The sequence below is a fragment of the Pseudoliparis swirei genome, chromosome 23, assembly GCF_029220125.1.
Source record: "Pseudoliparis swirei isolate HS2019 ecotype Mariana Trench chromosome 23, NWPU_hadal_v1, whole genome shotgun sequence".
In the NCBI taxonomy this organism is placed as follows: Eukaryota; Metazoa; Chordata; class Actinopteri; order Perciformes; family Liparidae; genus Pseudoliparis; species Pseudoliparis swirei.
In genome coordinates, this window is record NC_079410.1 from 1,754,325 (window position 1) to 1,778,724 (window position 24,400).

Consider the following 24,400-nt stretch of genomic DNA (forward strand, 5'->3'; position numbering starts at 1 on the left):
GAGCTGTTGGAGGTGACGGTGTGGTAGTAGTTGTTGTTGTGTTGTTGTTGTGGTGGTACCGTGGGCGGTGGATGATGGAGCTGTTGGAGGTGACGGTGTGGTAGTAGTTGTTGTTGTGTTGTTGTTGTTGTGGTGGTACCGTGGGCGGTGGATGATGGAGCTGTTGGAGGTGACGTGTGTGGTAGTAGTTGTTGTTGTGTTGTTGTTGTGGTGGTACCGTGGGCCGGTGGATGATGGAGCTGTTGGAGGTGACGGTGTGTGGTAGTAGTTGTTGTTGTGTTGTTGTTGTGGTGGTACCGTGGGCAGTGGATGATGGAGCTGTTGGAGGTGACGTGTGTGGTAGTAGTTGTTGTTGTGTTGTTGTTGTGGTGGTACCGTGGGCCGGTGGATGATGGAGCTGTTGGAGGTGACGGTGTGTGGTAGTAGTTGTTGTTGTGTTGTTGTTGTGGTGGTACCGTGGGCCAGTGGATGATGGAGCTGTTGGAGGTGACGGTGTGTGGTAGTAGTTGTTGTTGTGTTGTTGTTGTGGTGGTACCGTGGGCCGGTGGATGATGGAGCTGTTGGAGGTGACGGTGTGTGGTAGTAGTTGTTGTTGTGTTGTTGTTGTGGTGGTACCGTGGGCCGGTGGATGATGGAGCTGACGGTGTGTGGTAGTAGTTGTTGTTGTGTTGTTGTTGTTGTTGTGGTACCGTGGGCCGGTGGATGATGGAGCTGTTGGAGGTGACGGTGTGTGGTAGTAGTTGTTGTTGTGTTGTTGTTGTTGTGGTACCGTGGATGATGGAGCTGTTGGAGGTGACGGTGTGTGGTAGTAGTTGTTGTTGTGTTGTTGTTGTTGTGGTGGTACCGTGGGCCGGTGGATGATGGAGCTGTTGGAGGTGACGGTGTGTGGTAGTAGTTGTTGTTGTGTTGTTGTTGTGGTGGTACCGTGGGCCGGTGGATGATGGAGCTGTTGGAGGTGACGGTGTGTGGTAGTAGTTGTTGTTGTTGTGTTGTTGTTGTGGTGGTACCGTGGGCGTGGATGATGGAGCTGGAGTGTGTGGTAGTAGTTGTTGTTGTGTTGTTGTTGTTGTGGTACCGTGGGCCGGTGGATGATGGAGCTGTTGGAGGTGACGGTGTGTGGTAGTAGTTGTTGTTGTGTTGTTGTTGTGGTGGTACCGTGGGCCGGTGGATGATGGAGCTGTTGGAGGTGACGGTGTGTGGTAGTAGTTGTTGTTGTTGTGTTGTTGTTGTGGTGGTACCGTGGGCCGGTGGATGATGGAGCTGTTGGAGGTGACGGTGTGTGGTAGTTGTTGTTGTTGTGTTGTTGTTGTGGTGGTACCGTGGGCCGGTGGATGATGGAGCTGTTGGAGGTGACGGTGTGTGGTAGTAGTTGTTGTTGTGTTGTTGTTGTGGTGGTACCGTGGGCCGGTGGATGATGGAGCTGTTGGAGGTGACGGTGTGTGGTAGTAGTTGTTGTTGTGTTGTTGTTGTGGTGGTACCGTGGGCCGGTGGATGATGGAGCTGACGGTGTGTGGTAGTAGTTGTTGTTGTGTTGTTGTTGTTGTGGTACCGTGGGCCGGTGGATGATGGAGCTGTTGGAGGTGACGGTGTGTGGTAGTAGTTGTTGTTGTGTTGTTGTTGTGGTGGTACCGTGGGCCGGTGGATGATGGAGCTGTTGGAGGTGACGGTGTGTGGTAGTAGTTGTTGTTGTGTTGTTGTTGTGGTGGTACCGTGGGCCGGTGGATGATGGAGCTGTTGGAGGTGACGGTGTGTGGTAGTAGTTGTTGTTGTGTTGTTGTTGTTGTGGTGGTACCGTGGGCCGGTGGATGATGGAGCTTTTGGAGGTGACGGTGTGTGGTAGTAGTTGTTGTTGTGTTGTTGTTGTGGTGGTACCATGGGCCGGTGGATGATGGAGCTGTTGGAGGTGACGGTGTGTGGTAGTAGTTGTTGTTGTGTTGTTGTTGTGGTGGTACCGTGGGCCGGTGGATGATGGAGCTGTTGGAGGTGACGGTGTGTGGTAGTAGTTGTTGTTGTGTTGTTGTTGTGGTGGTACCGTGGGCCGGTGGATGATGGAGCTGTTGGAGGTGACGGTGTGTGGTAGTAGTTGTTGTTGTGTTGTTGTTGTTGTGGTACCGTGGGCCGGTGGATGATGGAGCTGTTGGAGGTGACGTGTGTGGTAGTAGTTGTTGTTGTGTTGTTGTTGTTGTGGTACCGTGGGCCGGTGGATGATGGAGCTGTTGGAGGTGACGGTGTGTGGTAGTAGTTGTTGTTGTGTTGTTGTTGTGGTGGTACCGTGGGCCGGTGGATGATGGAGCTGTTGGAGGTGACGGTGTGTGGTAGTAGTTGTTGTTGTGTTGTTGTTGTGGTGGTACCGTGGGCCGGTGGATGATGGAGCTGTTGGAGGTGACGGTGTGTGGTAGTAGTTGTTGTTGTGTTGTTGTTGTGGTGGTACCGTGGGCCGGTGGATGATGGAGCTGTTGGAGGTGACGGTGTGTGGTAGTAGTTGTTGTTGTGTTGTTGTTGTGGTGGTACCGTGGGCCGGTGGATGATGGAGCTGTTGGAGGTGACGGTGTGTGGTAGTAGTTGTTGTTGTGTTGTTGTTGTTGTGGTGGTACCGTGGGCCGGTGGATGATGGAGCTGTTGGAGGTGACGGTGTGTGGTAGTAGTTGTTGTTGTTGTGTTGTTGTTGTGGTGGTACCGTGGGCCGGTGGATGATGGAGCTGTTGGAGGTGACGGTGTGTGGTAGTAGTTGTTGTTGTGTTGTTGTTGTTGTGGTGGTACCGTGGGCCGGTGGATGATGGAGCTGTTGGAGGTGACGGTGTGTGGTAGTAGTTGTTGTTGTGTTGTTGTTGTGGTGGTACCGTGGGCCGGTGGATGATGGAGCTGTTGGAGGTGACGGTGTGTGGTAGTAGTTGTTGTTGTGTTGTTGTTGTGGTGGTACCGTGGGCCGGTGGATGATGGAGCTGTTGGAGGTGACGGTGTGTGGTAGTAGTTGTTGTTGTGTTGTTGTTGTGGTGGTACCGTGGGCCGGTGGATGATGGAGCTGTTGGAGGTGACGGTGTGTGGTAGTAGTTGTTGTTGTGTTGTTGTTGTTGTGGTGGTACCGTGGGCCGGTGGATGATGGAGCTTTTGGAGGTGACGGTGTGGTAGTAGTTGTTGTTGTGTTGTTGTTGTGGTGGTACCGTGGGCCGGTGGATGATGGAGCTGTTGGAGGTGACGGTGTGTGGTAGTAGTTGTTGTTGTGTTGTTGTTGTGGTGGTACCGTGGGCCGGTGGATGATGGAGCTGTTGGAGGTGACGGTGTGTGGTAGTAGTTGTTGTTGTGTTGTTGTTGTGGTGGTACCGTGGGCCGGTGGATGATGGAGCTGTTGGAGGTGACGGTGTGTGGTAGTAGTTGTTGTTGTGTTGTTGTTGTGGTGGTACCGTGGGCCGGTGGATGATGGAGCTGTTGGAGGTGATGGTGTGTGGTAGTAGTTGTTGTTGTGTTGTTGTTGTGGTACCGTGGGCCGGTGGATGATGGAGCTGTTGGAGGTGACGGTGTGTGGTAGTAGTTGTTGTTGTGTTGTTGTTGTGGTGGTACCGTGGGCCGGTGGATGATGGAGCTGTTGGAGGTGACGGTGTGTGGTAGTAGTTGTTGTTGTGTTGTTGTTGTGGTGGTACCGTGGGCCGGTGGATGATGGAGCTGTTGGAGGTGACGGTGTGTGGTAGTAGTTGTTGTTGTGTTGTTGTTGTGGTGGTACCGTGGGCCGGTGGATGATGGAGCTGTTGGAGGTGACGGTGTGTGGTAGTAGTTGTTGTTGTGTTGTTGTTGTGGTGGTACCGTGGGCCGGTGGATGATGGAGCTGTTGGAGGTGACGGTGTGTGGTAGTAGTTGTTGTTGTGTTGTTGTTGTGGTGGTACCGTGGGCCGGTGGATGATGGAGCTGTTGGAGGTGATGGTGTGTGGTAGTAGTTGTTGTTGTGTTGTTGTTGTGGTGGTACCGTGGGCCGGTGGATGATGGAGCTGTTGGAGGTGACGTGTGTGGTAGTAGTTGTTGTTGTGTTGTTGTTGTGGTGGTACCGTGGGCGTGGATGATGGAGCTGTTGGAGGTGACGGTGTGGTAGTAGTTGTTGTTGTGTTGTTGTTGTGGTGGTACCGTGGGCCGGTGGATGATGGAGCTGTTGGAGGTGATGGTGTGTGGTAGTAGTTGTTGTTGTGTTGTTGTTGTGGTGGTACCGTGGGCCGGTGGATGATGGAGCTGTTGGAGGTGACGGTGTGTGGTAGTAGTAGTTGTTGTTGTGTTGTTGTTGTGGTGGTACCGTGGGCCGGTGGATGATGGAGCTGTTGGAGGTGACGGTGTGTGGTAGTAGTTGTTGTTGTGTTGTTGTTGTGGTGGTACCGTGGGCCGGTGGATGATGGAGCTGTTGGAGGTGACGGTGTGTGGTAGTAGTAGTTGTTGTTGTGTTGTTGTTGTGGTGGTACCGTGGGCCAGTGGATGATGGAGCTGTTGGAGGTGACGGTGTGTGGTAGTAGTTGTTGTTGTGTTGTTGTTGTGGTGGTACCGTGGGCCGGTGGATGATGGAGCTGTTGGAGGTGACGGTGTGTGGTAGTAGTTGTTGTTGTGTTGTTGTTGTGGTGGTACCGTGGGCCGGTGGATGATGGAGCTGTTGGAGGTGACGTGTGTGGTAGTAGTTGTTGTTGTGTTGTTGTTGTGGTGGTACCGTGGGCCGGTGGATGATGGAGCTGTTGGAGGTGACGGTGTGTGGTAGTAGTTGTTGTTGTGTTGTTGTTGTGGTGGTACCGTGGGCCGGTGGATGATGGAGCTGTTGGAGGTGACGGTGTGTGGTAGTAGTTGTTGTTGTTGTGTTGTTGTTGTGGTGGTACCGTGGGCTGGTGGATGATGGAGCTGTTGGAGGTGACGGTGTGCTCCCCCTCTGTCATCATGGCCATCTCCCCGCTGCTGTCGGAGCCGCGGTCCAGGCTGTTGACGGAGGAGCTGTGTGAGCTGGCGGAGATGGACATGCTGGGCACGGACTGGGAGCTCTCCATGCTGTTCACGGTGCCGCTGCGCAGCAGGTACTGCTCCGCCTCCTACAGGGGGGGGGGCATTATCATCAAGAGCTACATCTTTCCCACGGTCCTTGAACGCATCACGTGTGACAAACGCTTCAGTCACAAAACGGTGCCAGAACGATTTAAAATTTATATATATTTATAGTGCTGTGAAAAATAACGCGTCAACTCAGTTAATTAAATTACAGGTTTAACTAGTTATTTTCTTTTAACGCATTTAACGCATGTGCAGAATGAGCTTCCAGTCCGTCTGTTGTTGGTCGTCTCTCCAGCAGCATGTCATTCTGTCTCTAGTGTCGCGTTAACACGACTCAGAGCTCCGTCTCGCGCGCCGCAGAGCTCGGATGCCGGCGTGTGCGCACATCGGGACGAAAAAAAGTAACTTGCACCCCCCCCCCCCCCCCTGTCAACAACTCTTCTCAGAGCTCTTGCCTGTCTTGAGAGCCCTGTAAATGTATATATGTGATTAATCATGATTAATCCACAGAAACCTGTGATTAACCTGATTAACATTTTTAATCGTTTCACAGCCCTAATATTTATATATATGTGTGTAAAAATATAAAATAATTTAAAAAATGTATATATATATATATATACAAATTAAAATATATATATGTGTGTGTAAAAAAAGTAATATATATATACAATTAATACTGGTGAAGGAGCCTACTCAGCATGCTCAGAACCTTCTTCTCTGGTATTTGACGTTTCAGTGGCCTCTATCACCCCTACTGGCCCGCTGAGGGAGTGGAGGTGTGGCTTTTTGGCATTCTCATGTGAAATTATATATGTATATGTGTAAATATATATATATGTGTATACATGTGTATATATACACATATACATGTGTATATACTAGGGCTGTCAATCGATTTAAAAAAATGAACTAATTAATCGCACATTTTGAAATTCATTCATCGCGATTAAAAGTTTTTTCTTTTTCTTTTTAAAGACCAAACTTCACACAGAGCTGTGTTTTCAAAGAGGCTCCTACCTATAAAGTGCCAGCGAGGTATTTAATATCGTGGATGATAAATTGTTTCTTCAGTGAAACATCCAGATTAGTAAAAAAAAAGAAGTATATTGAGACCCCATTGGTCCTGTCATCTTTAACACTGAACAGCAGAACCAGTGGCCTTGGTGACTGACTGACATTCACATATGTCACGTTAACCCTCTGGAGGCTGGGCTCATGTTCTCCATGTTACAACATTTTTAAATTCACCTTTTAAAGGCGTTTTCATGTGACACACCCCCACGTGTTATACATCAAACATTCCAGAACAATCTCAGCTCTATTCAATGAGGCTCATTGTCCTCACGCCGTGTTCTCTGGTTTCTGACTGACAGGCTGCTAATGAGCCTCAACTGTGTGGTGGGAGGTCCTTTGTGATTTACTGAGTGTTCATTGGTTGTTTTTTTCGCAAAATGTTGACAGACAAACGGATTGACCAATCACGGTGAAGGTTTCGTGTGACGAGTTCTTTCCGCGCCGCGTCACCCGACACGTCGCCCCTTCGTTCCTCTGTGTATCAGAGGGGGAGACGGGAGGAAGGAGGAGCAGGAGGAAACCCGACTGATTCATCCACCAGTTAAACTGATTTATGCTCCTTATTTTCGCGGAGAAATAATTGTTTTAAAAACGGAAACAGTGTCAAACCGTACTGCCGAGGTTTGACACTCGGTTTGAGTGTAAAAACTTCAACGAACACCGGAAGTAAACAAAGTTGCGTTAATTGCGTTAAAATATTTTAGTGCGTTAACGCGGCCAAATTAATCGCATAGATTAACGCGTTAACGCTGACAGCCCTAGTATATACACATGTATATGTGTATATACACATATACATGTATAACTGCTTTAGTATTTGAATCCTCTGATGACTCATACTTCCTCTCTTTGTGCCCTTTTCCTCCTTACCCGCCTTCCTCCTTCCTCACCTCCTCTCCTTCCTCACCTCCTCCTTCCTTCCTCACCTCCCCCCTCCCCTTTCCTTCCTCACCTCCTCCCCTCCTTCCTCACCTCCTCATCGTCCCCTCCTTCCTCACCTTGTCCTCCCCTCACCTCCTCATCCTCCCCTCCTTCCTCACCTCCTCATCCTCCCATCCCCCTTCCTTCCTCACCTCCCACCCCTCCCCTCCCCCTTCCTTCCTCACCTCCTCCCCTCCCCCCTCCTTTCTCACCTTGTCCTCCCCCCTCCTTCCTCACCTCCTCCCCTCCTTCCTCAACTCCTCGTCCTCCCCTCCTTCCTCACCTCCTCATCCTCCCCTCCCCCTTACATCCTCACCTCCTCCTCACCTCCTACCCTCCCCCTTCCATCCTCACCTCCTCCCCATCCCCTCCACCCTCCTTCCTCACCTCCCCTCCTTCCTCACCTCCTCGTCCTCCCCTCCTTCCTCCTTCCTCACCTCCTGGTCCTCACCTCCTTCCTCCTTCCTCACCTCCTCGTCCTCCCCCTCCCCTCCCTCCTCACCTCCTCGTCCTCCCCTCCCTCGGACACGGGCCCGTTCTGCTGGGTCTCGTGGAAGAGGATCTTCTTCATCTTGCGGTACTGCAGGTTGTCCAGTTCTCTCACGGCGTCTTTAGTGCGAGCGATCAGATCCATGATGACTGTGAGCGGGCGCTCGCGGCACAGGAAGCGGTGCTGCGGGAGGGAAGGAGGCAAGGAGGGAGGAGAGTGAGACCGCGATGAAGACGAGGGTTTATGTTTGGGGACTTGGAGCCGGGTCTCACATTCAGCAGCACATCCGAGGTCGGCCGGTCCTGAGGGATCTTCTGCAGGCAGGAGTCCACGAAGTTACGGAAGGAATCAGACCTGCAGAGGAACCAGGATGCCGTTTAATGATAATAACAATAACAATAATAACAATAATAATAACAACAACAACAACAACAATTCATAAGGGGAAAAAGCAGATCGAGTTAATTGATCATTAATGACCTCAACATTTATTTAAACTGTATTTTTGCTATTGTTGCAGCGTTCCGTAAATAAACAATAAATCATGTTGCTAGGTAGATTATTATTTAAAGAAATGAGAAATTAGAAATTAAGTAATAAAAAAAAGATTAAATCATTTCCAAAACCTATCTTACCTTGTGTCTCATGTGGATGTAGCCTTAAACTCACAACAGGAAGTAGTGTGTATGTAGCCTGGAAGGAGACTCATAAACAGGAAGTAGTGTGGATGTAGCCTGGAAGGAGACTCATAAACAGGAAGTAGTGTGGATGTAGCCTTAAAGGAGACTCAAACAGGAAGCAGTGTGTATGTAGCCTTAAAGGAGACTCATAAACAGGAAGTAGTGTGTATGTAGCCTTAAAGGAGACTCAAACAGGAAGTAGTGTGTATGTAGCCTTAAAGGAGACTCATAAACAGGAAGTAGTGTGGATGTAGCCTTAAAGGAGACTCAAACAGGAAGTAGTGTGGATGTAGCCTGGAAGGAGACTCATAAACAGGAAGTAGTGTGTATGTAGCCTTAACGGAGACTCAAACAGGAAGCAGTGTGGATGTAGCCTGGAAGGAGACTCATAAACAGGAAGTAGTGTGGATGTAGCCTGGAAGGAGACTCATAAACAGGAAGTAGTGTGTATGTAGCCTTAAAGGAGACTCAAACAGGAAGCAGTGTGTATGTAGCCTTAAAGGAGACTCAAACAGGAAGTAGTGTGTATGTAGCCTTAAAGGAGACTCAAACAGGAAGTAGTGTGGATGTAGCCTTAAAGGAGACTCATAAACAGGAAGCAGTGTGGATGTAGCCTTAAAGGAGACTCAAACAGGAAGTAGTGTGTATGTAGCCTTAAAGGAGACTCATAAACAGGAAGTAGTGTGTATGTAGCCTTAAAGGAGACTCATAAACAGGAAGTAGTGTGGATGTAGCCTTAAAGGAGACTCATAAACAGGAAGTAGTGTGTATGTAGCCTTAAAGGAGACTCATAAACAGGAAGTAGTGTGGATGTAGCCTGGAAGGAGACTCATAAACAGGAAGTAGTGTGTATGTAGCCTTAAAGGAGACTCAAACAGGAAGTAGTGTGGATGTAGCCTGGAAGGAGACTCATAAACAGGAAGTAGTGTGTATGTAGCCTTAAAGGAGACTCATAAACAGGAAGTAGTGTGTATGTAGCCTTAAAGGAGACTCAAACAGGAAGTAGTGTGTATGTAGCCTTAAAGGAGACTCATAAACAGGAAGTAGTGTGTATGTAGCCTTAAAGGAGACTCATAAACAGGAAGTAGTGTGTATGTAGCCTTAAAGGAGACTCAAACAGGAAGTAGTGTGTATGTAGCCTTAAAGGAGACTCATAAACAGGAAGTAGTGTGTATGTAGCCTTAAAGGAGACTCAAACAGGAAGTAGTGTGGATGTGGCCTTAAAGGAGACTCAAACAGGAAGCAGTGTGGATGTGGCCTTAAAGGAGACTCAAACAGGAAGCAGTGTGGATGTGGCCTTAAAGGAGACTCAAACAGGAAGCAGTGTGGATGTGGCCTTAAAGGAGACTCAAACAGGAAGTGAAAGGGCAGGCGGAGCCTCACCAGTGGTTGGACTGGAGGATGGGGCTTTCGTTCTGGGCGATGTGGTATAAGGCACTCATGGCGTTCATGTTGAAGAGGGGGGGCTTCCTCTCCGCTGAGGGGGGAGAGCACACAGTCACAATGCAGAAGGTCTGGGGGTCCGAGGCCCTCGGTGTTTACCCAGCTCGATGGAGGTGATGCCCAGAGACCACACGTCCACCTTCCCGTCATACTGGCCCTCGTCCATGGCCAGGATCACCTCTGGAGCCATCCTGAAGGAACACAACGCACAGCTGAGGGCCTCCCGGAGTCTCACAAGAAGCAGAACCCTCACCAGTACCCTCAGCAGAACCCTCAGCAGTACCCTCAGCAGTACCCTCAGCAGAACCCTCAGCAGTACCCTCAGCAGAACCCTCACCAGTACCCTCAGCAGAACCCTCACCAGTACCCTCAGCAGTACCCTCAGCAGTACCCTCAGCAGAACCCTCAGCAGAACCCTCAGCAGTACCCTCAGCAGAACCCTCACCAGTACCCTCAGCAGAACCCTCACCAGTACCCTCAGCAGAACCCTCAGCAGTACCCTCAGCAGAACCCTCAGCAGAACCCTCACCAGTACCCTCAGCAGAACCCTCAGCAGAACCCTCAGCAGAACCCTCACCAGTACCCTCAGCAGAACCCTCAGCAGAACCCTCAGCAGAACCCTCACCAGTACCCTCAGCAGAACCCTCAGCAGAACCCTCACCAGTACCCTCACCAGTACCCTCAGCAGAACCCTCACCAGTACCCTCAGCAGAACCCTCAGCAGAACCCTCACCAGTACCCTCACCAGAACCCTCAGCAGTACCCTCAGCAGAACCCTCAGCAGTACCCTCAGCAGAACCCTCAGCAGAACCCTCACCAGTACCCTCAGCAGAACCCTCAGCAGAACCCTCAGCAGAACCCTCACCAGTACCCTCAGCAGTACCCTCAGCAGAACCCTCACCAGTACCCTCAGCAGAACCCTCACCAGAACCCTCAGCAGAACCCTCAGCAGAACCCTCGCCAGTACCCTCAGCAGAACCCTCAGCAGTACCCTCAGCAGAACCCTCACCAGTACCCTCAGCAGTACCCTCAGCAGTACCCTCACCAGTACCCTCAGCAGAACCCTCAGCAGTACCCTCAGCAGAACCCTCACCAGAACCCTCAGCAGTACCCTCACCAGAACCCTCACCAGAACCCTCAGCAGTACCCTCACCAGAACCCTCAGCAGAACCCTCAGCAGTACCCTCAGCAGAACCCTCAGCAGTACCCTCAGCAGAATCCTCAGCAGAACCCTCAGCAGTACCCTCAGCAGAACCCTCAGCAGTACCCTCAGCAGTACCCTCAGCAGTACCCTCAGCAGAATCCTCAGCAGAACCCTCACCAGTACCCTCAGCAGAACCCTCACCAGAACCCTCAGCAGAACCCTCAGCAGAACCCTCGCCAGTACCCTCAGCAGAACCCTCAGCAGTACCCTCAGCAGAACCCTCACCAGTACCCTCAGCAGTACCCTCAGCAGTACCCTCAGCAGTACCCTCACCAGTACCCTCAGCAGTACCCTCAGCAGAACCCTCACCAGAACCCTCAGCAGTACCCTCACCAGAACCCTCAGCAGAACCCTCAGCAGTACCCTCAGCAGAACCCTCAGCAGTACCCTCAGCAGAATCCTCAGCAGAACCCTCAGCAGTACCCTCAGCAGAACCCTCAGCAGTACCCTCAGCAGTACCCTCAGCAGAACCCTCAGCAGAACCCTCACCAGTACGGAGTCCCCACGAAGGAGTTGGCCGGAGCCACGATGGAAGCAGAACCGAAGTCCCCCAGTTTGACCTGACCGGGCTCCGTCAGCAGGATGTTTCCTGCTTTCACGTCCCTACAAAACAAAAGCACGAGTTAGCACCAACATGCTACATGTAGCATCTTTAAATATTAATATACCGATGTTAAATCAAGCGGGTAAGCCTCGAGGCCCCGTATGATCATAATAATAATCATCATTACATCAGAGTGTGTTTCAGTTGTTGGTACCAAGATTTCAAAATAAGAGCCTCAGTTACATCGACTGTGTTTTAGATAGATAGATGATAGATAGATAGATAGATATATACTTTATTAATCCCCAAGGGGAAATTTGTCGTGACAGTAGCAGTTTAAACTTATTTAGAGCCTCAAACTAAAATACCCGTTTATTAAAAACTTTATAAAAGATACATTTATATTTATTTACCAGTGAACAGTTAGCTATGAAGTTATTTGATTATATAATTACATAATAACATAATAATAACTATTGCAGCAGCGGTTGTTACCTGTGAATCATGTTGTGAGAGTGAAGGTACGCGAGTCCCTGCAGTGCACCATGGGTAATCGCAGCTATTTCCATTTCCTGGAGCGGCTTTTTGTGAACTGAGTACGAGAAGACGAAGAGTCACACCGCCGCCACGAGGCTTCGATCAATAATAATATAACACGAAAATAATGGTTCAGAATGCAGAGAACTGACCTTCCAGGAGGTCTGAGGCCGAGCCGAGGCAGTACTCCATCACCAGCTGCTGCAACACCAATCAATCAATCAACCAATCAATTAATCAATCAACCAATCAATCAACAATTCAATGAACCAATCAATCAACAATTCAATCAACCAATCAATCAGCTGACCATGAGTAAAGCCCTAGCTGTTCGTGTGGCCTTCAGGGACCATGAGTAAAGCCCTAGGTACCCACGCCGTGTGGCCTTCAGGGACCATGAGTAAAGCCCTACGTACCCACGCCGTGTGGCCTTCAGGGACCATGAGTAAAGCCCTAGGTACCCACGCCGTGTGGCCTTCAGGGACCATGAGTAAAGCCCTAGGTACCCACGCCGTGTGGCCTTCAGGGACCATGAGTAAAGCCCTCACGTACCGCCGTGTGGCCTTCAGGGACCATGAGTAAAGCCCTCACGTCACGCCGTGTGGCCTTCAGGGACCATGAGTAAAGCCCTAGGTACCCGCCTGTGGCCTTCAGGGACCATGAGTAAAGCCCTCACGTACCCACGTGTGGCCTTCAGGGACCATGAGTAAAGCCCTACGTACACACGCCGTGTGGCCTTCAGGGACCATGAGTAAAGCTCTCCGTACCCACGCCGTGTGGCCTTCAGGGACCATGAGTAAAGCCCTACGTACCCACGCCGTGTGGCCTTCAGGGACCATGAGTAAAGCCCTACGTACCCACGCCGTGTGGCCTTCAGGGACCATGAGTAAAGCCCTACGTGCCACGCCGTGTGGCCTTCAGGGACCATGAGTAAAGCCCCTCGCACCCACGCCGTGTGGCCTTCAGGGACCATGGTAAAGCCCTACGTACCCACGCCGTGTGGCCTTCAGGGACCATGAGAAGCCCTCGTACCCACGTGTGGCCTTCAGGGACCATGAGTAAAGCCCTCATTGCCGCCCGTGTGGCCTTCAGGGACCATGAGTAAAGCCCTCGTGCCACGCGTGTGGCCTTCAGGGACCATGAGTAAAGCCCTCATTGCCACGCCGTGTGGCCTTCAGGGACCATGAGTAAAGCCCTACGTGCCCACGTGTGGCCTTCAGGGACCATGGTAAAGCCCTCATTACGCCGTGTGGCCTTCAGGGACCATGAGTAAAGCCCTCACGTACCCGCCGTGTGGCCTTCAGGGACCATGAGTAAAGCCCTCATTACCACGCCTGTGGCCTTCAGGGACCATGAGTAAAGCCCTCGTGCCACGCCGTGTGGCCTTCAGGGACCATGAGTAAAGCCCCACGTACCCACGCCGTGTGGCCTTCAGGGACCATGAGTAAAGCCCTACGTGCCCCCGTGTGGCCTTCAGGGACCATGAGTAAAGCCCTCACGCCACGCGTGTGGCCTTCAGGGACCATGAGTAAAGCCCTCACGTACCCACGCCGTGTGGCCTTCAGGGACCATGAGTAAAGCCCTCATTACCCACGCCGTGTGGCCTTCAGGGACCATGAGTAAGCCCTCACTCCACGCCGTGTGGCCTTCAGGGACCATGAGTAAAGCCCTACGTACCACGCGTGTGGCCTTCAGGGACCATGAGTAAAGCCCTACGTACCCACGCCCGTGTGGCCTTCAGGGACCATGAGTAAGCCCTCATTACACGCCGTGTGGCCTTCAGGGACCATGAGTAAAGCCCTCATTGCCACGCCGTGTGGCCTTCAGGGACCATGGTAAAGCCCTCACGGTACGCCTGTGGCCTTCAGGGACCATGAGTAAAGCCCTCATTGCACGCCGTGTGGCCTTCAGGGACCATGGTAAAGCCCTCGTACCGCCGTGTGGCCTTCAGGGACCATGAGTAAAGCCCTCGTGCCACGCCGTGTGGCCTTCAGGGACCATGAGTAAAGCCCTCGTGCCACGCCTGTGGCCTTCAGGGACCATGAGTAAAGCCCTCATTGCACGCCCGTGTGGCCTTCAGGGACCATGAGTAAAGCCCTCCACGCCTGTGGCCTTCAGGGACCATGAGTAAAGCCCTCGTACCACGCGTGTGGCCTTCAGGGACCATGAGTAAAGCCCCTCGTGCCCACGCCTGTGGCCTTCAGGGACCATGAGTAAAGCCCTACGTACCGCCTGTGGCCTTCAGGGACCATGAGTAAAGCCCTCGTACACGCCGTGTGGCCTTCAGGGACCATGAGTAAAGCCCTACGTACCACGCGTGTGGCCTTCAGGGACCATGAGTAAAGCCCTACGTGCACGCCGTGGCCTTCAGGGACCATGAGTAAAGCCCTCGTGCACGCCGTGTGGCCTTCAGGGACCATGGTAAAGCCCTCATTCCACCCGTGTGGCCTTCAGGGACCATGAGTAAAGCCCCTACCCACGCCGTGTGGCCTTCAGGGACCATGAGTAAAGCCCTCGTACCCACGTGTGGCCTTCAGGGACCATGAGTAAAGCCCTACGTGCCCACGCCGTGTGGCCTTCAGGGACCATGAGTAAAGCCCTCACGTGCCCACCGTGTGGCCTTCAGGGACCATGAGTAAAGCCCTACGTGCCACGCCGTGTGGCCCTTCAGGGACCATGAGTAAAGCCCTCGTGCTCACGCCGTGTGGCCTTCAGGGACCATGAGTAAAGCCCTACGTACCCACGCCGTGTGGCCTTCAGGGACCATGAGTAAAGCCCTACGTACCCACGCCGTGTGGCCTTCAGGGACCATGAGTAAAGCCCTACGTACCCACGCCGTGTGCTCCTTCAGGGACCATGAGTAAAGCCCTACGTACCCACGCCGTGTGGCCTTCAGGGACCATGAGTAAAGCCCTACGTACCGACGCCGTGTGGCCTTCAGGGACCATGAGTAAAGCCCTACGTACCCACGCCGTGTGGCCTTCAGGGACCATGAGTAAAGCCCTACGTACCCACGCCGTGTGGCCTTCAGGGACCATGAGTAAAGCCCTACGTACCCACGCCGTGTGGCCTTCAGGGACCATGAGTAAAGCCCTACGTACCCACGCCGTGTGGCCTTCAGGGACCATGAGTAAAGCCCTCGTGCACGCGCCGTGTGGCCTTCAGGGACCATGAGTAAAGCCCTCGTACCCACGCCGTGTGGCCTTCAGGGACCATGAGTAAAGCCCTCATTACACGCCGTGTGGCCTTCAGGGACCATGAGTAAAGCCCTACGTACCCACGCCGTGTGGCCTTCAGGGACCATGAGTAAAGCTCTCAGTACCCACGCCGTGTGGCCTTCAGGGACCATGAGTAAAGCCCTACGTACACACGCCGTGTGGCCTTCAGGGACCATGAGTAAAGCCCACGTACCCGTGTGGCCTTCAGGGACCATGAGTAAAGCCCCACGCCACGCCGTGTGGCCTTCAGGGACCATGGTAAAGCCCTCACGCCCACGCCGTGTGGCCTTCAGGGACCATGAGTAAAGCCCTACGCACCACGCCTGTGGCCTTCAGGGACCATGAGTAAAGCCCTCGTGCCCACGCCCGTGTGGCCTTCAGGGACCATGAGTAAAGCCCTACGTGCCACGCCGTGTGGCCTTCAGGGACCATGAGTAAAGCCCTCACGCACCACGCCTGTGGCCTTCAGGGACCATGAGTAAAGCCCTACGTACCCACGCCGTGTGGCCTTCAGGGACCATGAGTAAAGCTCTCAGTACCCACGCCGTGTGGCCTTCAGGGACCATGAGTAAAGCCCTCACGTGCCACGCCGTGTGGCCTTCAGGGACCATGAGTAAAGCCCTCGTGCCCACGCCTGTGGCCTTCAGGGACCATGAGTAAAGCCCTCATTGCCACGCCGTGTGGCCTTCAGGGACCATGAGTAAAGCCCTACGTACACGCGTGTGGCCTTCAGGGACCATGAGTAAAGCCCTCATTCCACGCCGTCTGCCCTTCAGGGACCATGAGTAAAGCCCTCACATTGCACGCCGTGTGGCCTTCAGGGACCATGAGTAAAGCCCTCGTCCACGCCGTGTGGCCTTCAGGGACCATGAGTAAAGCCCTCGTGCCACGCCGTGTGGCCTTCAGGGACCATGAGTAAAGCCCTACGTACCCACGCCGTGTGGCCTTCAGGGACCATGAGTAAAGCCCTAGGTACCCACGCCGTGTGGCCTTCAGGGACCATGAGTAAAGCCCTAGGTACCCACGCCGTGTGGCCTTCAGGGACCATGAGTAAAGCCCTACGTACCCACGCCGTGTGGCCTTCAGGGACCATGAGTAAAGCCCTACGTACCCACGCCGTGTGGCCTTCAGGGACCATGAGTAAAGCCCTACGTACCCACGCCGTGTGGCCTTCAGGGACCATGAGTAAAGCCCTCACGTGCCACGCCGTGTGCTCCTTCAGGGACCATGAGTAAAGCCCTCGTACTTGCCGTGTGGCCTTCAGGGACCATGAGTAAAGCCCTCACGCACTCCACGCCTGTGGCCTTCAGGGACCATGAGTAAAGCCCCACGTGCACGCCCGTGTGGCCTTCAGGGACCATGAGTAAAGCCCCACGTACCACGCCGTGTGGCCTTCAGGGACCATGAGTAAAGCCCTCGCCCACGCCGTGTGGCCTTCAGGGACCATGAGTAAAGCCCTCACGCCCACGCCTGTGCTCCTTCAGGGACCATGAGTAAAGCCCTCGTGCCACGCCGTGTGGCCTTCAGGGACCATGAGTAAAGCCCCACGTGCCACGCGTGTGGCCTTCAGGGACCATGAGTAAAGCCCTCATTGCCGCCGTGTGCTCCTTCAGGGACCATGAGTAAAGCCCTACGTACCCACGCCGTGTGGCCTTCAGGGACCATGAGTAAAGCCCTACGTACCCACGCCGTGTGCTCCTTCAGGTAACATCCTCGGTACTCGATGGTGTTCGGGTGCCGGAGCTTCTGCAGGAACTTCACCTCTTTGATGATGTCCTGCCACTTCTGCACATTTCACACACAGATTAAATGAAAGAAGTGAAGACGCCATGAAAGCGTTTCATTGGCCGAGGCGTGCAGGTGAGTAAATGGAGCGCCACCTCGTTGGTCTGCTTGCCGCTGTACGACATCTTCTTGATGGCCACCACCTCATTGTTGCGAATGTCTCGGGCCTGAAACACACTTCATCGTTAGTCCCTGAGAGGCGGAGCCTCGGCTCACCCACAGGCCACGCCCACACGCTTAACCCTCTGCGTCTAAGAGACACGGAGACATTCACTTCCTGGTTGGCTCTCACTTCCTGCTCAGGTCTCACTTCCTGCATGAGCCTCACTTCCTGCTCTGGGTCTCACTTCTTGGTCGAGTCTCACTTCCTGCTTGGGTCTCACTTTCTGGTCGAGTCTTACTTCCTGCTCAAGTCTCACTTCCTGGTCTGGGTCTCACTTCCTGCTTGGGTCTCACTTCCTGGTCTGGGTCTCACTTCCTGCTTGGGTCTCACTGCCTGGTTGGGTCTTACTTCCTGCTTGGGTCTCACTTCCTGCTTTGGTCTCACTTCCTGTTCGAGTCTCACTTCCTGCTTGGGTCTCACTTCCTGTGAGTAAGCTGAAGGGCGCCCCCTGAAGGAGACCAGGTGACCAGGTCTGAAGAAGGGCGCCCCCTGAAGGAGCGCGAGGGACTCACAAAGTAAACGGCTCCGAAGCTGCCATGTCCGATCTCACGGAGGTCGGCGAAGAGCTTCTCCGGATCGTCTTTGCAGAAGAGGTCCGCCACTTCGGGGTCTTTCAGGTTGCCCGCCCGTACACTCGAGGGCATTGCCAGGGCCTTGAACCACAGGGGGGGGGGGGGCACTCAGGTTAAAGGTCAACACAAGGCCTCAGTGGGAAATCTGACAAATAACATTGTTTATATTTATGTTTCTCTGGTCACGTGAACAACCAATCAGTGTTTAGACCATCAGGAGGAGAGCTAGTAACGTTAGCAACACCGCTAACGGAGAACCAGGAGGTTCACTTCAGTGACATGATGATGCGTTCAGGCTCCGCTCAGTGAACACGAGTACTGGCTGAAGTTGAGTGATAACGTTCTCATGATGCGTTCAGGCTCTGCTCAGTGAACAATTAAAATCAGGTAGAGGGAATATAGATTATTTAATCTACTAATTTTTTTGTACCCACTGACCGATCGATCGTCATATATATATATATACACATACACACAGCTGTTTCTAACAAAATTAATCCTTCTTTCCCGACAGACCTTGAACACATCATGTGTAAGAAGCTTAAGATTTAGATTTTATATTTCCAATATGTCGATGTTTATTCTCCCAACACTTAGAACAGTTTGGATATTTAGATTATATGGCTTTCCAATTTTTTTATTAATAATTTGTCAAGAAATCTAAATGTTTTCGTGGTTTACGGCTCGCCCTTCATCTGCGTGATCCTGCACTCAAGACCCGTCTCGTTCACGGTGGTTTCTTTTATTTTGAAGGCGCTCAGAGAGTGCAGTGTGACGGGGTCCCGGTGTAATAATGTCTAAGTGGTAGTTCAGGCACCACGTCATCCGTGTGTCTTCAGATGGAGGCGTGTGGTTCTATTCCCGTCTCTTTCCAGAGGAAGCAGACGTTTCCTCCACGGGTTCAACGTGGAGCCGGTGGCTCCTGGTGGGTGTGACGTTCAAGAAAGTGGGAAAAACCAACGCCTCCACAGACTAAACTGATGTAATTCATCATTTAATAAAAACTGTGATTTTGATGAAAGTACCACTGATTATTACGGGCGTGGCACAAATACCATCATCTATATCTATATCTATACACAGCAATATATATAAAGACATATATATATACATATACACAAATAGTGTGGTATTAGTACCTTTACAGTGAGGTATTAGTACCTCCATAGTGAGGTATGAGTACCTCCATAGTGTGGTATTAGTACCTCCATAGTGTGGTATTAGTACCTCTACATTGTGTATTAGTACCTCTACAGTGTGTACTGGTACATTACAGTGTGTATCAGTACCTCTACAGTGTGTACTAGTACTTCTAGTGTGTACTAGTACATTACAGTGTGTATTAGTACATTACAGTGTGTATTAGTACCTTACAGTGTGTATTAGTACCTGTACAGTGTGTACTAGTACATTACAGTGTGTATTAGTACATTACAGTGTGTATTAGTACCTGTACAGTGTGTATTAGTACCTCTACAGTGTGTACTAGTACATTACAGTGTAATAGTACCTCTACAGTGTGTACTAGTACATTACAGTGTGTATCAGTACCTCTACAGTGTGTACTAGTACATTACAGTGTGTATTAGTACCTCTACAGTGTGTACTAGTACATTACAGTGTGTATCAGTACCTCTACAGTGTGTACTAGTACATTACAGTGTGTATTAGTACATTACAGTGTGTATTAGTACCTGTACAGTGTGTATTAGTACCTCTACAGTGTGTACTAGTACATTACAGTGTGTATTAGTACCTCTACAGTGTGTACTAGTACGACCCATCCCGCGGAGCTAACGGGATGGGTCGCTGTCGAACCAAATAGAAACCATTCATATTTTTGATTGAAGGCCCAAACAACCCAGAGACCTCCGGGCGGTCGGGGTCGCGGGTTCGAGTCCCGCGGCTCGGCAGCTTCACTTACCGCGACTTATTGTGGTTCCGGTCCGGAACGAGAAACGAACTGTTAGCAGCCGAAGCTAGCGAGCCTCTGTCCTCATAGCCCGGGTCTCCTCTCTCTCTCGGCGGGCGATCAGCGCGACGTTCGGCCCATTTACCAACGAAGAAGAAGAAGTCCCCGGAAGAGAAATGAATGAATCGGCGGTTGACTGAATCTCGCGGCTGGTCGCACCTAAAACCCCCGAGGTCGGGCTCGTTTCCTCACAGCGGTTTTTTTGTTTGTTCTTTGCAAAAAAAAATATCCAAGATGGCACAGACTGGCGGGGCGGGACTCCGGCTCCGACCGGAAGCCGATGCGATCCGTTTCCGGTTGAGTTTTCCGCTTCAGAAATAAAAGGGATAAATAAATCGAACTGGATTAACAATCTAGTGCATAGACTCGAGGGCTTTTTATTTATATTGTGATTTATTATTATTATCCTATTTCATCTATATTGTATTGCAAGTTATCTGTATGTTTAAAAGGATGGTTGAAGTATAATTCATGTAAAACAATTTGCTCGTTCCAGATGTACTGTTAATCAAGTAAATGTTAGTGTATAATGACATAAAGGAAGACAATAAAATATAAGTTTTCTCTCTTCATATTTACATTCGATCTTTATTGCAATGTCCAGCAAGGCAGAGATTTAAAAGATACATACAGATTGCACTCGTTAAACACTTCACCACAGTGGAGAGCTTTTCTTTTTTAAACATGAATATAAAGCTCCAATTTCTTTCAAACATTCTCACTGATTATATAGTCCTCATGAAGGGTACCCTTTAGTCCTCATGAAGGGTACCTGTTAGTCCTCATGAAGAGTACCCTTTAGTCCTCATGAAGAGTACCCTTTAGTCCTCATGAAGGGTACCCTTTAGTCCTCATGAAGAGTACCCTTTAGTCCTCATGAAGAGTACCCTTTAGTCCTCATGAAGGGTACCCGTTAGTCCTCATGAAGAGTACCCTTTAGTCCTCATGAAGGGTACCCTTTAGTCCTCATGAAGAGTACCCTTTAGTCCTCATGAAGGGTACCCTTTAGTCCTCATGAAGAGTACCCTTTAGTCCTCATGAAGGGTACCCGTTAGTCCTCATGAAGAGTACCCTTTAGTCCTCATGAAGGGTACCCGTTAGTCCTCATGAAGAGTACCCTTTAGTCCTCATGAAGGGTACCCTTTAGTCCTCATGAAGGGTACCCTTTAGTCCTCATGAAGGGTACCCGTTAGTCCTCATGAAGGGTACCCGTTAGTCCTCATGAAGAGTACCCTTTAGTCCTCATGAAGGGTACCCTTTAGTCCTCATGAAGACTACCCTTTAGTCCTCATGAAGGGTACCCTTTAGTCCTCATGAAGGGTACCCTTTAGTCCTCATGAAGGGTACCCTTTAGTCCTCATGAAGGGTACCCTTTAGTCCTCATGAAGAGTACCCTTTAGTCCTCATGAAGGGTACCCTTTAGTCCTCATGAAGACTACCCTTTAGTCCTCATGAAGAGTACCCTTTAGTCCTCATGAAGAGTACCCTTTAGTCCTCATGAAGGGTACCCTTTAGTCCACCTCCTCGATGGTGGGCCCCTGGGAGCCGGCTCGAGCCTGCGCCCCACAGCCTCCTGCGGGCCTCCCTCCCATGGTACAACTTGCTGACGATGGGGTTGCACACGTCCTCCAGCTCTTCCTGCTTGTGTCGGTACTCGTCTTTGTCGGCCAGCTGGTTGTTCTCCAGCCAGGCGATGGTCTCCTCGCACGTCTCCAGCAGCGTCTTCTGGTCCTCGGCGCCCAGTTGGCCCTTCAGGTTCTCGTCCTGCGCGCTGCTCTTCAGGTTGAAGGCGTAGGACTCCAGGGAGTTCTTGGCAGAGATCGTGTCCCTCTGGAGGTCGTCCTCGGCTTTGTACTCGTCGGCGTCCCACACCATCCTCTCGATCTCCTCTTTACTCCTCGTCGGGGTTGATGCTCTTGTTCAGCTCCTTGCCGTTGAAGAAATCCTGCAGGAGCTTCTGGATCTTGGGGATGTGGGTGGAGCCGCCGACCAGGACCACTTTGTGGATCTGCGCCTTGTCCATCTTGGCGTCCCTCAGGGCTTTCTCCAAGGGCTCCAGCGTTCCCCTGAACAGGTCGGAGCACAGCTCCTCGAAGCGAGCTCTGGTGACGGAGGTGTAGAAGTCAGCGCCCTCGAACAGAGAGTCGATCTCGACGCTGGCCTGCGAGCTGGAGGACAGCGTCCTCTTGGCCCGCTCGCAAGCGGTGCGCAGCCTCCGCAAGGCCCTCTTGTTCTGGCCGATGTCCTTCTTGTGCTTCCTCTTGAACTCCTCCACGAAGTGGTCCACCACGCAGTTGTCGAAGTCCTCTCCGCCCAGGTGAGTGTCTCCGGCCGTGGCTCGGACTTCAAAGATCCCATCTTCGATGGTCAGGACGGACACGTCGAAGGTGCCGCCGCCCAGGTCGAAGATCAGGACGTTGCGTTCCCCCGACTTGCCTTTGTCCAGCCCATACGCGATGGCGGCCGCCGTCGGCTCGGTGATGATCCTCAGGACGTTCAGTCCCGCGATGACGCCGGAGTCTTTGGTGGCCTGTCTCTGGGAGTCGTTGAAGTACACCGGCACCGTGACGACGGCGTTGGACACCTTTTGGCCTAGGTAGGCCTCGGCGATCTCCTTCATCTTCACCAGGACCATGAAGGAGATCTCCTCCGGGGAGAAGGTCTTGGCCTCCCCCTTGTGCTCCACCTGAATCTTGGGCTTCCCTCCGTCTCCCACCACCTCGAAGGGCCAGTGCTTCATGTCGGTCTGCACCACCTGGTCGTCGATCTTTCTGCCAATCAGCCTCTTGGCATCGAACACGGTGTTGCTGGGGTTTAAGGCCACCTGGTTCTTGGCCGCGTCCCCGATGAGCCTCTCGGTGTCGGTGAACGCCACGTAGCTGGGCGTGGTCCGGTTGCCCTGGTCGTTGGCGATGATTTCCACTTTTCCGTGCTGGAAGACGCCCACGCAGGAGTAGGTGGTGCCCAGGTCGATGCCGATGGCGACGCCTTTAGCTGCCGACATCTTGTTGTGTTGAGGTCTGAAAGAGGCAGAGACACGAAATATAAGTAATTACATTATTATAACATTTTGAAAGAATACACAACGAATCTACCAACTATTCTACTGTTGTGAGATTTTATGGTCAAGTCTAATCAAACAAATTATTATGACCAAGTTTGAATTTTAAAGCAGATGCAAATTATAATATTTTTAATAAATCAAGTTAAAATTAGTTTGACTAGACACTAAGTTGATGAGAAATTAAATCTAAATTTTCTTTGTGTAAAATAAAATACTTTAAAGTGGTATTTAGAATATTTTGTATTCAAACAAATGTAAGATATTGCTTAAAATGAATGCTACTTTAAAATAAAATCATTACATTTAATAAAAAATAATCTTTAAACAAAACAAAAAAAATCGTTGATCCAACGCCAGTTAATTTTATAATTCGTATTTAATTTTAAGGACAACACAAAACCTAATTCACCACGAAGCCGATATGTAAAACATTTAAATATCAAAAGCAGAATACTTACTGTCGTTAAAAGACGTGGGTCTCCGGTCTGGATGAGGTCTGGATGAGGTCTGGATGTGGTCTGGATGTGGTCTGGATGAGGTCTCGATGAGGTCTGGATGAGGTCTGGATGTGGTCTGGATGAGGTCTGGATGTGGTCTGGATGAGGTCTCGATGAGGTCTGGATGTGGTCTCGATGTGGTCTCGATGAGGTCTGGATGAGGTCTCGGTGTGGTCTGGATGAGGTCTCGATGTGGTCTGGATGAGGTCTCGATGTGGTCTCGATGAGGTCTGGATGAGGTCTCGGTGTGGTCTGGATGAGGTCTCGGTGTGGTCTGGATGAGGTCCCAGTGTGGTCTGGATGAGGTCTCGGTGTGGTCTGGATGAGGTCTCGATGTGGTCTCGATGAGGTCTGGATGTGGTCTCGATGAGGTCTCGGTGAGGTCTGGATGTGGTCTCGATGAGGTCTGGATGTGGTCTCGATGAGGTCTCGGTGAGGTCTGGATGAGGTCCCGGTGTGGTCTGGATGAGGTCTGGATGAGGTCTTGATGTGGTCTCGATGAGGTCTGGATGAGGTCTCGTTGAGGTCTGGATAAGGTCTGGATGAGGTCTGGATGTGGTCTCGATGAGGTCTGGATGTGGTCTCGGTGTGGTCCCGATGAGGTCTGGATGTGGTCTGGATGAGGTCTGGATGTGGTCTGGATGAGGTCTCGTTGTGGTCTGGATGAAGTCTGGATGTGGTCTCGATGAGGTCTGGATGTGGTCTCGATGAGGTCTCGTTGTGGTCTGGATGCCGGTCCTTCACCTCTCATCGTTTTATACTTTCCTCGCTGTCTTCTGGTCGCTTCTTGAACTTTCCGATTGGCGTTCTGCACCAATCACAGAGCACGGCGTGATGACGTAACCCGGAAGCGGGTCACTAGAAACTTCTACAAGCTTCTGAGCGCACCGAAAATAGTCTGTTTTAATAAACAAACACAATACATTAATATTTAAAATCCGACAAGAGATACAGCAGAACCGACTGAGCGAATAAATGAATAAACCATGAAGCACATTTTTAAACACAAGACAATAAATCACACAATAATACACAAATCAACGTAAATCATTGTTTGCACCCGAACGCTCCTTGAGTTACACATTATGTACAGTCCGTGCTTCACTAACAATGCCCAATCCTTTATGAGGCGTTCAAGACTCGTCCGATAGTGGGTTTTACAAGACTTTATATTAATCAAAAGCCTAACATGTCGGTATTATCAGGTGGAGGAGCTCCTGGCGGCA

General features: G+C 51.3%; 3 protein-coding genes across 4 annotated transcripts in view; all 3 read right to left on the reverse strand.

Annotated features, from left to right (window-relative positions):
- taok2a (TAO kinase 2a) overlaps positions 1 to 19,841 on the reverse strand; it is a 28,209-nt gene extending 8,368 nt beyond the window's left edge. For both annotated transcript variants that reach the window (XM_056407073.1, XM_056407072.1), the window contains exons 1-12: positions 19,566 to 19,841; positions 17,582 to 17,722; positions 17,002 to 17,073; positions 16,805 to 16,906; positions 12,056 to 12,101; positions 11,862 to 11,958; positions 11,312 to 11,425; positions 9,718 to 9,809; positions 9,559 to 9,652; positions 7,768 to 7,849; positions 7,508 to 7,678; positions 4,842 to 5,048 (exon numbers count right to left, since the gene is read on the reverse strand). In XM_056407073.1, coding sequence (XP_056263048.1) covers positions 4,842 to 5,048; positions 7,508 to 7,678; positions 7,768 to 7,849; positions 9,559 to 9,652; positions 9,718 to 9,809; positions 11,312 to 11,425; positions 11,862 to 11,958; positions 12,056 to 12,101; positions 16,805 to 16,906; positions 17,002 to 17,073; positions 17,582 to 17,713 — 1,209 coding nt within the window. In that variant the 5' untranslated portion in view covers positions 17,714 to 17,722; positions 19,566 to 19,841. The remainder of the gene's footprint in view (positions 1 to 4,841; positions 5,049 to 7,507; positions 7,679 to 7,767; positions 7,850 to 9,558; positions 9,653 to 9,717; positions 9,810 to 11,311; positions 11,426 to 11,861; positions 11,959 to 12,055; positions 12,102 to 16,804; positions 16,907 to 17,001; positions 17,074 to 17,581; positions 17,723 to 19,565) is intronic.
- A 1,163-nt stretch (positions 19,842 to 21,004) lies between these two features.
- Positions 21,005 to 21,488, reverse strand: LOC130188667 (heat shock 70 kDa protein 1-like). Its single transcript, XM_056407088.1, has one exon. The coding sequence runs from the start codon at positions 21,486 to 21,488 to the stop codon at positions 21,102 to 21,104; it is 387 nt and encodes a 128-aa protein (XP_056263063.1). The 3' UTR covers positions 21,005 to 21,101.
- Positions 21,489 to 21,504: 16 nt separating this feature from the next.
- Positions 21,505 to 23,222, reverse strand: LOC130188662 (heat shock 70 kDa protein 1-like). Its single transcript, XM_056407078.1, has 2 exons — positions 23,136 to 23,222; positions 21,505 to 22,633 (listed from the first exon to the last, which is right to left on the reverse strand). Exon 2 carries the CDS (start codon positions 22,615 to 22,617, stop codon positions 21,505 to 21,507), a length of 1,113 nt encoding a protein of 370 aa, XP_056263053.1. The 5' UTR covers positions 22,618 to 22,633; positions 23,136 to 23,222.
- Positions 23,223 to 24,400: the final 1,178 nt, after the last annotated feature.

Excerpts from the sequence above, each read along its gene's own strand:
- LOC130188667 (XM_056407088.1), bottom strand. The coding sequence starts at position 21,488 with ATGGTGTGGGACGCCGACGAGTACAAAGCCGAGGACGACCTCCAGAGG.
- LOC130188662 (XM_056407078.1), bottom strand. The coding sequence starts at position 22,617 with ATGTCGGCAGCTAAAGGCGTCGCCATCGGCATCGACCTGGGCACCACC.